This window comes from Eleutherodactylus coqui, chromosome 6, assembly GCF_035609145.1.
Source record: "Eleutherodactylus coqui strain aEleCoq1 chromosome 6, aEleCoq1.hap1, whole genome shotgun sequence".
Lineage (NCBI taxonomy): Eukaryota > Metazoa > Chordata > Amphibia > Anura > Eleutherodactylidae > Eleutherodactylus > Eleutherodactylus coqui.
In genome coordinates, this window is record NC_089842.1 from 82,018,052 (window position 1) to 82,032,404 (window position 14,353).

Consider the following 14,353-nt stretch of genomic DNA (forward strand, 5'->3'; position numbering starts at 1 on the left):
ATGAAAAAGAAGACCAATGCAGAAAGCACCTACTCTGATGCACGTGATCTTCAGAACCAACCCGTGAAGTAATAGAAGAAGAAGATGGCCGGGTCTAATGAATTACATTCTCTTTTCCATCATGTGGACTGCCAGGTATGTATGCGTTGCTCAGTGCTTCACATAACATGACAGGTTTTTCATACACTACAGTGCATACTTGAAAGAGTAACAGATCCAAGACCTTCATGGCAGATCCACAAGATATGTCATGATAGCCAGATAGATGTGAGTCCTGCCTCTAAGACTCACACCCATCTCTAGCTTTGGCATCACTGACCTCCGGCTCAGCTGAATGTTGGCAGCTGGAGGTGTTTTGGACTTGCGGAAACGACCTAGCAGGCAAGCTAAGCTGTTTCTGTAACTCAAAAAGAAAGACGGCAAGCAGTGCGCTACGTTGTTTTTTATATAACTAGTGGCATTACAGAAACAACAATGCTGGGCTATGCTGTTTCCTTAGCTCCCATTTACAATACTTAGAAGTGCTGCTCTTTCCGTAGATGCGTGGACAGGTGATCAGTAGCCATGCCAGCGGTTTCCCATCTCTGCTATAATATGAGAATCATGGGGATACCTCTTACAGTCACTGTTCTCCAAGAAAAATATGCAAAAAATTGTCTTCTAGATATTACTGCCACTTACATACCAGCTACAGGTGCCTAACCTGATAAGTTAAAGGTCAGCTCCTCCAGATGGAAAAAAAAAAAGATCTTTTGGGTATCATCTATAAGTGACCACTCTGTGAATCAACATACAACTCCTCTAAACCAGAGTTAATCGCCTAACTCTGGCACAAAATCGTTTTTAAAAATCTATTGCTGCCACCATTTTGTCACGCAGAGGAGAGGGGAGAGACGATCATTCTAACTGTTGTGTCCAATTTGTCATGGTAGAGTCTGATCACTCTAGCAGAACTGTGAGGGTAGAGTCACTAGTCTACAGGTGGATTTGTAACCAGCTTCCACGGGGTCAGAATCTAACCCGATCTAACACACTCCTGCAATCTACAATGCTGTTCACACACACGCTGCCAGCTTATTCTTCAAGTGAGCTGGACACAGGATTAAATAACCACCGCAATCTCTTCGGAGTGTGGATCATTTTAAAACGGACAAGGCTTAACTAATAAATTGCAGATTTATTCTAAAAAAGACTAGCAGTACATATATATATATATATATATATATATATATATATATGATATGATATGATATACAAAGGATATACAAAAAGGTTGTTGCACTGGAGTATAAGCGTAAAAGGGGCATACACGCACAGAGCTAAAAATAGACAGTGATACATTACCAGAAAGACACCAGTCTGAGGGTTGGTTCAAGTCCTGGTTGTACGGATTCATAAGAACAATGCGCAACCCTTTGCCTAAGCGAATCTCGGAGAGCTAACACATGGTAGAGTAATTCTTTCTGCTTTAAGGTCTACTCGGACAGCACCCCTAATAGCCTCCTTTCGATATCATCGTGGGATGTGTTGAATATATGCGTAGCCAACTTTGCTGGAAACCCAATTTACGGAGGTGCTTCCATGGGAAAATTATGGCTGCCATGATGCATATCATAACCCAGCTATCTGGGGGTACAAAACACAATCTGCAGCTGATCAACTACTATGCATATACCCCGTTCAGTGGGTTCTGAGGGTTGCATAACAACGGGAGTTGATGCGTTAAAAAAATAACTGCTATTGCGCTTGGACCTTCCAGTGATCCATAATCCCCATTATAGAATTTTCCAATGATCTATCTCTGGTGCCGGTTTGTCTGCCTTGTGTCTCATGCTTCAAAAGAAAGCCAAGGCCATATACAAATTAGCACATTCTCGTCACTGCCCCTTTGTAAGAGAAGGACATCTGCTCCTCCAGCCTGGGTACATTAACACTTTCAAGACAATGGAGGTGATGCAGGTGATTTTTGTGGGAACTGGGAATAGCAGAGTGACAGCTGTCTGGCCACCCAGCTTTCCATGAAACCTTAATGGTGATAGACTAACACAGCAAGATTGGTGATGATTTTTGGGCCGCCCTATATCACATGCACCATGGTCCATAAGTCTTTAGCTACACCACTGGTTCTACCTACTGGTGGCTTCGGGTTGATATATCTAACCTGGGGAATATCTAAAGAAGAATATAATGCGGTCTGCAGAAACTGTAGGGCAAGTGTCAGAAAAGCTAAAGTTAATAATAAATTGAGTCTTACAACACAGGCCAAAAGCAATAAGAAAGGATTTGGGGGGTATGTCAAAAGCAAAAGAAAAGTCAAAGATGCTATTGGATTCTTACAAGATGAAAATGGGGAATTAGTTAACAATGATGTTGAGAAGGCCGAACTTTTAAATTTCTATTTTGTATCTGTTTTCTCTCAGAAAGTAGATGGAACATCAACTGATCTTCCCTGTGCTATTGGGGTAATAAAAGAATGCACGCTATCTGTAAGCAGAGAGATGGTGAGGGAAAACTTAGCTAACTTAAATGAATTCAAGTCTCAAGGTCCAGATAAATTACATCCTAGGATACTAAAGGAGGCAGCGGAGGTAATTGCTAAACCACTCGCCGTAATCTTTGAAAATTCCTGGAGAACAGAAGTCCCAGAAGCTTGGACAAGGGCAAATGTTGTCCCTTTCTTCAAAATAGGGAAGAAGGTGGATCCAGGAAACTGCAGGCCTGTGAGCCTGACTTTTATACCAGGAAAGATCTTTGAACAAATTATTAAACAGCATGTATGCAAGTACTTGGATGAAAATAGAGTAATTAATCAGAGCCAGCATGGGTTTGTAGCAAACAAGTCATGCCAGACTAATCTACTTTCCTTCTATGACAGTATCACCGACTGGGTTGATCAGGGAAATGTGGTGGATATTGTTATCTTGACCTTAGAAAAGCATTTGCCAAAGTATCTCATACTATACTTATTGAAAAAATGACCAAATATGGGATTGACAATGTAACTTTTAGGTGGATTCACAACTGGCTGCGTGATTGTACTCAGAGTGGTCATAAATGGCTGCACATCCAAGTGGAAGAATGTATCAATTGGGGTACCACAAGGCTCTGCCCTATGCCCAGTGTTCAACATTTTTATAAATGATCAGGAAGAGGGAATTCATGGGAAACTGATCAAATTTGCAGACGACACAAAGCTAGGAGGGATAGCTAACACTAGGGAAGAGAGAGAGAGAGTATTCAAAAAGATCTAGAAAAGCTTGCACAGTGGGCAGCGATTAACAGAATGGTATTTAACAAGGAGAAATGCAAAGTCCTACATCTAGGCAAGAAAAATGAAGAAAGCACATACAGATTGGGAGGAATTGAGCTAAGCAGCAGCACATGTGAAAAAGACTTGGATATACTAACAGATCATAGACTGAACATGAGTAAATAATGTGATGCAGCAGCCAAAAAGGCAAACACAATTCTGGGATGTATTAAGAGAAGCATATAGTATACATCATGTGAGGTAATTATCCCCCTCTACTCTTCCTTAGTTAGACCTCATCTGGAACATTGTGTCCAGTTCTGGGCACCTCACTTTAAAAAAGACATAGACAAACTGGAGCAAGTTCAGAGAAGAGTTACCAAGATGGTGAGCGGTCTGCAAATCATGTCCTATAAAGAACGGTTAAAGGATCTGGGAATATTTAGCTTGCAAAAAAGAAGGCTGAGAGGAGACTTAATAGCTGTCTACAAATATCTGAAGGGGTCTCACAGTGCAGAGGGATCAGCCCTATTCTCATTTGCACAAGAAAAAACTAGAAGCAATGGGATGAAACTGAAAGGGAGGAGACACAAATTAGATATTAGAAAAAAACTTTCTGACAGTGAGGGTGATCAATGAGTGGAACAGGTTGCCATGGGTGGTGGTGAGTTATCCTACAATGGAAGTGTTCAAACAAAGGCTGGACAAATATTTGTCTGGGATGATTTATTAGATCCTGCACTGAGCAGCGGGTTGGACCCAATGACCCTGGAGGTCCTTTCCAACCCTACCATTCTATGATAGAATTGTAGCATTTTACTGACTGAAGATATGAATTGAAGCAGTGAAAGAGTTTAGCATTATATTAGTAAGACATTACCATTTGAATCCTCATTGTTTGATGGAGAATCTGCAACAAAAAATAGTTAAAATTAGTTATATTTAAAAAAGGAAGAACCAAAATCTGATTAAACAGCAAAAAACAAAGTAGAGATTCAAAAAGTATTCTTTATTGCTGTTTCCATTTTTAATAACTAAGAATAGCTTTACTAGAAAACGTATTCCCCTTGTGGAGATCCAGTAAGGTTTTAGGAGACTTTAAAAGCATATTTACATCCAAGTTTTTCATGGCCATGATGAGAAAACCCAGAATCTCTTTTCTATCTGTCGGAAAGAGATGAGCGCTTAGGGCTGCTCTCATTAAAGTGAATGGAAGCTACAAAACATCATAGCACAGTGAACGACAATGTTTCCATAGCTAGTAGCATTATGGAAATGGCAATGCTGTGCTATGCTGTTCCCGTAGCTCCTATTCACTTTAATTAGAATTTCGGCTCTTTCCGTAGACGCGCAGACAGGTGGTCCATGGCTATGCCATCAGTTTCCCATCTCTGCTAAGATAAGACATGATGGGAATACCCCTTAAAGTCACTGTTCTCCAAGGAAAATATGCAAAAAATTGTCTTCTAGATATTGCTTCCACTTACACACCTGCTATAGGTGCCTAACCTGTAAAGTCAAAGGTCAGCTCCTCCAGGTGGAAAAAAAAAGTCTTTTGGGTATCATCTATAAGTGACTACTCTGTAAATCAACATACAACTACTCTAAGGGAGTGTTAATCACTTAACTCTGGAACAAACATTTTAAAATTCATATTGCTGCCACTAATTTGTCACGCAGAAAATTATGGCTGCCATGATGCACATCCTAATCCCAGCTATGTGAGGGTATTAAACATGATCTGCAACTGATCAACTACTACTAATATAGGCCATTTGGTGGGTTTCGAAGGTCGCATAATGACAGGAGTGGATGTGTTAGGTCCTCAGCTCCCTCCCAGTCATAAAAATATAACTGCTATTGCGCTCGGAACTTCCAGTGATCCATAATCCCTATTATGGATTTTCTCAATGATCTATCTCTGGTGCCGGTTTGTCTGCATCATGTTTCTTACTTCAAAAGAGAGCCAAGGCCATATACAAATTAGCAGATTCTCGTCACTGCCCCCTTGCTTGTAGGAAAAGGACATCTGCTCCTCCAGCCTAGGGACATTAACACTTCCAAGACAATGGAGGTGATGCAGGTGATTTCTGTGGAAACTGGGAATAGCAGAGTGACAGCTGTCTGACCATCCAGCTTTCCCTGGAACCTGAATGGTGATAGACTGACACAGCAAGATGGGTGATGATTTTTGGGCTGCTCTATATCACATGCACCACGGTCCATAAGAATTTAGCTACACCACTGGTTCTACCTACTGGTGGATTCATGTTAATAGAATTATAGCATTTTACTGACTGAGGATGTGAAGGGAAGCAGTGAAAGAATTTAGCATTATATTAGTAAGACATTACCATTTGAATCCTCCTTGTCTGATGGGGAAGCTGCAACAAAAATAGGTAAAATTAGTTATAATTAAAAAAGGAAGAGCCAAAATCAGATTTAAACAGCAAAAAAGTAGAGATTCAAAAAGTATTCTTTATTGCTGTTTCCATTTTTAGTAGCTAACAGCTAAGGACAGCTTTACTAGAAAACTAATTCTCCTGGTGGAGATTCAGCAAGGTTTTAGGAGACTTTAAAAGGATATTTCCATCCCAGTTTTTCATGGCCATGATAGAAAACCCAGAATCTCTGGGAGACGAGAGCGTAGCTTTCATTAAAGTGAATGGGAGCTACAAAACAGCAAAGCACAGTGCACTACATTGTTGCCATAACTAGTGGCATTATGGAAACAGCAATGCTGTGCTATGTTGTTTCCATATTTCCCATTCACTTTAAGTAGACGTGCGGCTCTTTCTGTAGACACGCAGAAAAGTGGTTGGTGGCCATGCCAGCGGTCTCCCATCTATGCTATGATAAGCCGAAATGGGAATACCTCTTAAAGTCACTTCAAGAAAAATATGCAAAAAATTCTCTTCCAGATACTACTGCCACTTACACACCTGGTATAGGTACCTACTCTGAAAAGTCAAAGGTCAGCTCCTACAGATGGAAAAAAAGGTCTTTTGGGCATCATCTATAAGTGACTACTCTGTAAATCAACATACAACTCTTCTAGATAGAAGACAACTATCCCTTTAAGAGCCTTGAAACATGACTCGGTTAGCAGCTAAACCAGAAGCAGCCATATGTATACTTTGTCTCTGTGTGCTGCTAGTTTAGCACATTAAAATTCTAATTTGAATGCTCTTATACTCTATAAATTCTGACCACACACCTATTCAAAAGTGAAGCAAAGTTCATTCTTTGAGATATAGCAGATCTGAACAGTTGTTACAATGCAGCCCACCATTAACCATATCCACCAGCAGTTCTATATTTTATGGGATTGTGCCTCAAAAAGGACTGTGAAGGGGAAGAATTTGCATACAAGAATTGTGTCCTCGTTATTTTTGAGTTGAGGCTCAAGATGTCCTACAATATGAAATACATATGTCAGGGGGGCTGCATTACCCTATATTGTAGAATGACTATATGAGTTTATGTATCAGCCTATTCATGTAAGTCTTATATTTGCCATGAAGTGTCTACATACAGTATAGAGAGGCGTTATATGACATATTGTGTCTGACTGTTAAGGCAGGATTTCTGCACATTCCCTGACCTTCACCAGTCACAGTAATAGTGGTTGTTATTTCTATGTGATTATATGTTCCGTTATATTCTTTTATGGCCTCAGTTGTTGTCGGGATGCAGTTTCCTATATCTGTGTAAAGCAGTGTTGCTATGTTGGTGGTGCTGGCCTGGGTCAATGCCCCAAAGGAACTTTTATTGAGAGACACGCTGACTGAAAGAAAAAGGGAACTGAAAGACTAGGAGATGTGTAGGACACATGAGAAGGGTAGAGACCAGATGAAGCAGTCCTGGCAGAATTGGCGCAAATACTGCAGGAAAGAAACAAAGATTTACCCTACTCTGACTGTGACTGATCATATGTAAAAGTAGTGCTGCAGCCCTGGAAAGGGCTACCCAACCACTGGAACCTTGTAGAATTAATTTGATAGCCTTAGGTGATGAGAATAAATGGTTCACACTGTAGACTAGATGAGACTAACTCAGGAGAAGGCAGAAGAAATGGGTAGCTTGACACAACTACTGTACATAGATACAATATATACAGTAAAATCAGCAATCCATTCTAGAAAATTCTCTAGATATAACATCACAAAAATCTACTTAGGTTTGTTAGGGTATTTTGCTTTCTTCTTTCCATGTATGGATGTAATACAAGGTGATTCAAAGGTCTGGGCCACTCGGAAAGTCCTGAATAAAAAGAGATTTCAGTAGGAAACTGTAGAACACTTAGGTATGGAAAAACATTTTGGCAACATGGTAATGCCTGTCGCCTATCTTGGAGGCAGACATTTTGGATTTAGCCCCAGAAACTTTAATGGAAACAGGGTCATAGGATAGATGATTTAAGGGTAGAAATTTATCAGAAATTGATAGGTGCAGGCTTTTTTTTAAATCCACGCAACTGCTTTCAAACATAGAAAATTTATGACATTAAAAAAGCACTTGGTCTATCTAGTCTGCCCTTATAGTATTTCTTTTTATTTCTCTCTTAGGATAGATCTATGTTTATCCCAGACAGCTTGAATTCATTCATTGTTGATTCTCCAACCACATCTGCTGGAAGTCTGTTCTAAGCATCTACTATGCTTTCAGTAAAAAATAATTTCCTAACATTGCTTCTAATTTTAACCCCTAACTAATCTCAGGTTGTGTGTCGTGTTTTAGTCAATAGCTTTTTCATAAAAATCATTTCCCTCCTAAATATTATTTATAGCTTCAACATACTTAAAGGGGTTGTCTCGCGAAATCAAGTGGGGTTATACACTTCTGTATGGCCATATTAATGCACTTGTAATATAGCTACGTGATGACGCGTACAAGGGGGTGGAGCCAAAACACCGATGCTGCCGAGCGGAGCCGAAGGGAGAAGACCCATCTGCGCAAGCGCGTCTAAAAAAGCAAGAAGACACCGAAATTAGACGGAACCATGGCGACGGGGACGCTAGCAACGGAGCAGGTAAGTGAATAACTTCTGTATGGCTCATATTTAATGCACGATGTATATTACAAAGTGCATTAATATGGCCATACAGAAGTGTATAACCCCACTTGATTTCGCGAGACAACCCCTTTAAACATTTCAGTCATGTCCCCCCTCTCCCTTCTTCCCTCCTTCTATTTTATCAATGTCTTTGAGTAAATGAGGTCTCCAAAACTGAACAAGTATTCCAAATCTCTCACCAGAGTTCTATACAATCTCCATCTTTCTACTGATTATATCTCTAGTTATGTAGATGAGCAGCCTACTTGCTTTCTCAGCTGATTGACTGCAGTGTGGACTCATTTGGAAGCTGCCAGAAATCAGAACACCTAAATCCTTTTCTTCTGAAGTCCCAGATAACACTAAAGACACAATACGATACTCAATCTGAGGATTCCTTCTCCCCAAGTGCATTATTTTACATCTGGAAACATTGATCTGCAGTTTCCCTTGTTTTGACCATTTATCCTGTAAGGCTAAATCATTCTCCATGTTCAGGACACCATCAGGAGTAACGACTCTATTATACACTTCTGTATCAGTAGACAGATAGACATCAACAGTTATACCTTCTCCTGTGTCACTTACCAACACATTAATAAAAATAGGACCCAGGACAGACCCTTGTTGTCCCCACTTGGAACTCGTCCTTAATCAGAATATATTCAATTATCAACAACACTCTAATATCTATCGTTTAGCCAACCGTGAATCTATAATACTATCAAAGGAATAAGTCCTATACTCAATAACTTATAGATAAGTTCTTTATGTAAAAATGTATAATTCAAAGGCTTTCTTGAAATCCAGAAAGGCGATATCCATGGCATCACTTCATCTACCACTCAGTGAGCTTAGTGTGACATGATCTGCTCTCAGTAACAATGTGCTGTTTAGGGCCCAACAGGTTATTGGTTTTTAATCCGTAACAGTCTCAATAAATTTGAAAAAACCCTCATGAAAATATTATCTTTTTTTATTGTACATTTTAAATTTGTTTCATATAAATATACTAGCTGATATACCTGGCTTTGCCCGAGTTAAAGGGGTTGTCCTGCGATAGCAACTGGGGCTATGCACTTCTGTATGGCCATATTAAAGCACTTTGTAATATACATCGTGCATTAAATATGAGCCATACAGAAGTTATTCACTTACCTGCTCCGTTGCTGGCATCCCCGTCGCCATGGTGCCTTCTAATTTCAGCGTCTAATTGCCCGATTAGACGCGCTTGCGCAGATGGGTCTTTTCCCTTCGGCTCGGTCCGGCAGCAGTGGTGTTCTGGCTCCGCCCCCTTGTACGCGTCATCGCGTAGCTCCGCCCCCGTCACATGTGCCGATTCCAGCCAATCAGGAGGCTGGAATCGGCACATGTTACGAGGGCGGAGCTACGCCAGCAACGGAGCAGGTAAGTGAATAACTTCTGTATGGCTCATATTTAATGCACGATGTATATTACAAAGTGCATTAATATGGCCATACAGAAGTGCATAACCCCACTTGCTATCGCGGGACAACCCCTTTAATTTGGTACTGGTGTTTATCTGGTGTTCACATGGAAAATGTTATGAAGTCGTGGTTACTTTAGAGATACCAGGAAAAAAATATGTTCACCATTTTGCATGGTTCTTTGTGTTACCCAGAAAACACCACGTGGAGGTAACGATGCGGTTTCCTTTATATAAAATGACATCGGGGAAGTGAGAGAATTAGATTCCGTACATAAATTTTGGACGCTAATTCTTTTGTGTTTAGAATTTAATAATCGAGTTGGGACCCATTAACTTTTCCTATTTATGACATATTCAATGCTCGTGCCAAATTTCAAGTTTCTATAACATCAGGAAGTGAGAGAATTAGATTCCGTACATAAAATTTGGACACTAATTCTTTTGCGCTAGAATTGAATAATCGAGATAGGACCCCTTTACTTTTCCTATTTTGGACATTATCTATGCTTGTGCCAAATGTCATGTTTTTATGACATCGGGAAGTTGGAGAATTAGTGGCAAGTCAGACAGTCAGTCAGTGAGTCAGTGACGGCTTTCGTCTTTATATATATAGATCAATGCCCATGCCAAATTTCAAATCTCTATCACATCGGGAAGTGAGAGAATTAGATTCCGTACGTAAAATGTGGATGCTAATTCTTTTGCACTTAGAATTGAATAATCGAGTTGGGACCCATTAACTTTTCCTATTTATGACATAATCAATGCTTGTGCCAAATTTCAAGTTTCTGTGACATCGGGAAGTGAGAGAATTAGATTACGTACGTAAATTTGGATGCTAATTCTTTTGCGCTTAGAATTGAAAAATTGAGTTGGGAACCATTAGCTTTTCCTATTTATGACATAATCACTGCCCGTGCCAAATTTCAAGTTTCATATGACACGGGGAAGTGAGAGAATTAGATTACGTATGTAAATTTTGGACGCTAATTCTTTTGCGCTTAGAATTGAATAATCGAGTTGGGACCCATTAACATTTCCTATTTATGACATAATCAATGCCCGTGCCAAAGTTCAAATTTCAATGACACGGGAAGTGAGAGGATTAGATTACTTACGCAAAATTTGGACGCTAATTCTTTTGCACTTAGAATTGAATAATCAAGTTGGGACCTATTAACTTTTCCTATTCATGACATAATCAATGCTCGTGCCAAATTTCAAGTTTCTATGACACCGGGAAGTGAGAGAATTAGATTGCGTCCGTAAAATTTCGACACTATTCAATTCTAGCGCAAAAGAATTAATCGAGTTGGGACACATTAGATTTTCCTATTTATGACATAGTCAATGCTCTTACCAAATTTCATGTTTCTATGACATCGGGAAGTGAGAGAATTAGATTCCGTACATAAAATTTGGACACCAATTCTTTTGCGCTAGAATTGAATAATCGAGTTGGGACCCCTTCACTTTTCCTATTTTGGACATAATCTATGCTTGTGCCAAATTTCATGTTTCTACAACATCGGGAAGTTGGAGAATTAGTGGCGAGTCAGTGAGGGCTTTTGTCTTTATATATAAAGATTTGGCGTAGAACTTAGTTTCCTTAAGTGTATCTTAACCCCTTAATAACATAACTAATTTTACTCCTTAGAACCTGTAAGTAATTTTCCCTTTTGTCTTACATTGGTCATATTTTTTTTTTTTTTTTTTTCGTTAGTGTAGCTGCATGACACCTTATATTGTACAGGACAAGTTCTAATTTTCATAGGAACCAATTTCAGGGACATATAATAATAACTTATATTAACCCCTTAACGACCAGCCCATAGTGTTTTTACGTCCTGCCCAAGTGGGCTTTATTCTCCGAGGACGTAAAAACATGCGTCCTACAGAGAATAAAGCCCCATGGGCTATGGACGTGACAGCTCCATGCTGTCAGTGCCCGCAGGTAGTCGACAGCATGGAGCTGTCATCCCGGGCTGCGGAGACCCCCCCCCCCCCCCGGCATTACGATTGGATCCATCAGAGCAGCTGAAAATTCTCACCTAGCTTGTCGGCGGTGTCCCCCGGAGATCTGGTCCTCCCGGACCTGCCAGTAGCCTTCTGCGCATGCGCGCCAGATGATTACGTCAGGCGCATGCGCAGAAGCCCGGGAGCCCCCGGCAAATTTGGATAGCGGCGATCATGAAAAAGTTTAAAAAGTTTTAAAAAAGTGCTAGTTTCACCTCCCCTCATGGATCGGATCCATGAGGGGAGGTGAAAATACTCACCTAAGTCCTCCCCGATGTCCCGATGGTCCGGGACCCGAAGTCTCCCTCTGCGCATGCGCGCCCGATGATTGACATCGGGCGCGTGCACAGAGGGGCTCAATCCCCGGGAAATTCAAAATCCCTCTGCTCCTGGCTGCCATGTGTAGCCAAGAGCAGAGGGATGTCATTGGGGACATGATCACTGTCATCCAATGGATGACAGTGATCATGTAAAGTTAAAAAAAAAGTGTGAAAAAGTAAAAAAAAAAAAAGTTAAAGTTTTAAAAAGTTTTTAAAAAGTTTAAAAGCGTACGTTTCATCTCCCCTCATGGATCATATCCGTGAGGGAGGATGAAAGTACGCACATAAGGCCCCCAGATTTATCCGCGGACCTCCCAGCTTCTGCGCACACACCTGTCGCCAAAATGGCGGTCGCATGCGCAAAAGCTGTGGATTGCCAGGATAATTGAAAATCTCCCTGCTCCTGGCTATAAAACTGAGCCAAGAGCCTGGAGATTTCACGGGGGGCCGCGGTGAGCGGTTCCTGGTCACGTGTTTGCCGTTATACAATGGATAATGGCGATCACGTAAAAGTTTTTAAAAAAAATTGAAGTTTCATCTTCCCTCACCGATGCGATAGGTGAGAGGAAATGAAACTTTTTACCGGAGGCCTCCGTATTTTCACCCCAACGCGATCCTCATCCATGAACTTACCCGGATTCTGCACATGCGACCGCTGCCAAAACACCGGACACATGCGCAGGAGTTGGGGAGCCCAGGAAACTTAAAATCTCCTTGCTCCCAGCGACCAACGGTCGCCGAGAGCCTGGAGCAGTGACCGGTGGCCTCGTTCTGCGGTCCCCGGTCACGTGATAAAAAGGTAGAGATCTACCTTTGGCCGGTCTCACATGACCGGATAGGAATTACGGATTCCGCATGCGTCTGATCCGCGGTAATACGCAGATAAATCGCATTGGATTACACAATTCCGCTCACATTAGTGGGTCGGAATTGTGTAATCCACTCGCAGAAAAGAGAACGCAGCAGGTTCTATTTTACCGCGGATATCCGCAACATAGAGCCCATTGTGCTCCATGGTCGCAGATATACCCGCAGCCCATACGCAACTACGTTGTATACGGGCTGCGGGTACCCGCATCATCGCTAAGCGGCGGTGCGGGAAATACAAACAAAAAAAAGTACTGCACATGACCGCCCGGGTAAGTACGCAGTTATGCGCAGTACTTTATGCAGCCGTACGCAGGGTCACAGCCGGGCTCACAGCTGGGATCCGCTGTGGGCCTCCGCAAGCAGATTCCGCCTACGGCTACGTGAGCCCGGCGCTATTCAGATCGCTACTTGTGATACGTATTTTACAAGAAGCCCCAGGAACGCTCACCTTCCTGCAGTTCAAGGAGCAGCTTGTGCGCCTTCTATGTGAGACCGCTGCACCTCATCAAGCTTACGGAGACTCATGGAACGCCACTTTTTACACCCCATACCCGCTACTGAGGTCAAGAAATGACCCCCAAAAAGCATGAGAGGAGGAGGATACCGGTTTTATTGCCCCATGGGCCCATACCAACCAGCCTCCGTGATTACCCGTCTTCGGAAATACCGCACAGTTCACATTATTACTTTTATCTAAGATTTGCGAACGCTAAAAAGGGCGCGGAGTGTGTGGGGGAGGGGGGGGGGAATTTTTAGGGAGTCAATTTTTATTCCGTACAAATAAGCAATGGAGCCTGGGATTTATTCAGTTGTGCCCTGAAATCCAACGGGTGTTCCCTCCTTTATAGGCCTTGCTATGGGTCCTGTAAGTAAATTAGGGTCACAATGGGTATGTTTCTGAACACGGGACAAACGGGGGTATCCATTTGGGGGTGAACGTCTTCATTCCTATGTGCACTGTACAAAAAAACTGTTTTTAAATTTAAAAAATTGCCAAAAACATTGAAAATCATAACTTTGATTAATCTGCTTTGCTTAGATTCATTCAAATACTGTGGGGTCAAAATACGCAGTACACCCCTAGATAAATTTGTTAAGGGGTCTAGTTTTCAAAATGGGGTCATTTGAGGGGATTCTTTATAGTTTTGGCCGCTCAATGGCTAAATAAGTGGGCAATGGGGCCTGGAATTTATTCAGTTGTACCCTGAAATCCAACGGGTAGTCCTTTCATTGTAGACCTAGCCATGTGTCCTGTAAGTCTATTAGGGCCACAATGGGTATGTTTCTGAACACGGGACAAACTGGGGTATCCGTTTTGGGGTGAAAGTCGTCATTTATATGTGTGCTGTACAAAAAAACCTGTTTTTAAATTGACGCAATAGCCCAAAAAA

General features: G+C 41.5%; 1 protein-coding gene across 1 annotated transcript in view; it reads right to left on the bottom strand.

The window, feature by feature from the left end:
- The window catches only part of LOC136633618 (sialic acid-binding Ig-like lectin 14), a 157,619-nt gene that overhangs the window by 124,836 nt on the left and 18,430 nt on the right, over nucleotides 1-14,353 (bottom strand). The window contains exon 4 of the mRNA XM_066609377.1: nucleotides 5,605-5,634. Within this exon, the coding sequence (XP_066465474.1) occupies nucleotides 5,605-5,634 (30 nt within the window). The remainder of the gene's footprint in view (nucleotides 1-5,604; nucleotides 5,635-14,353) is intronic.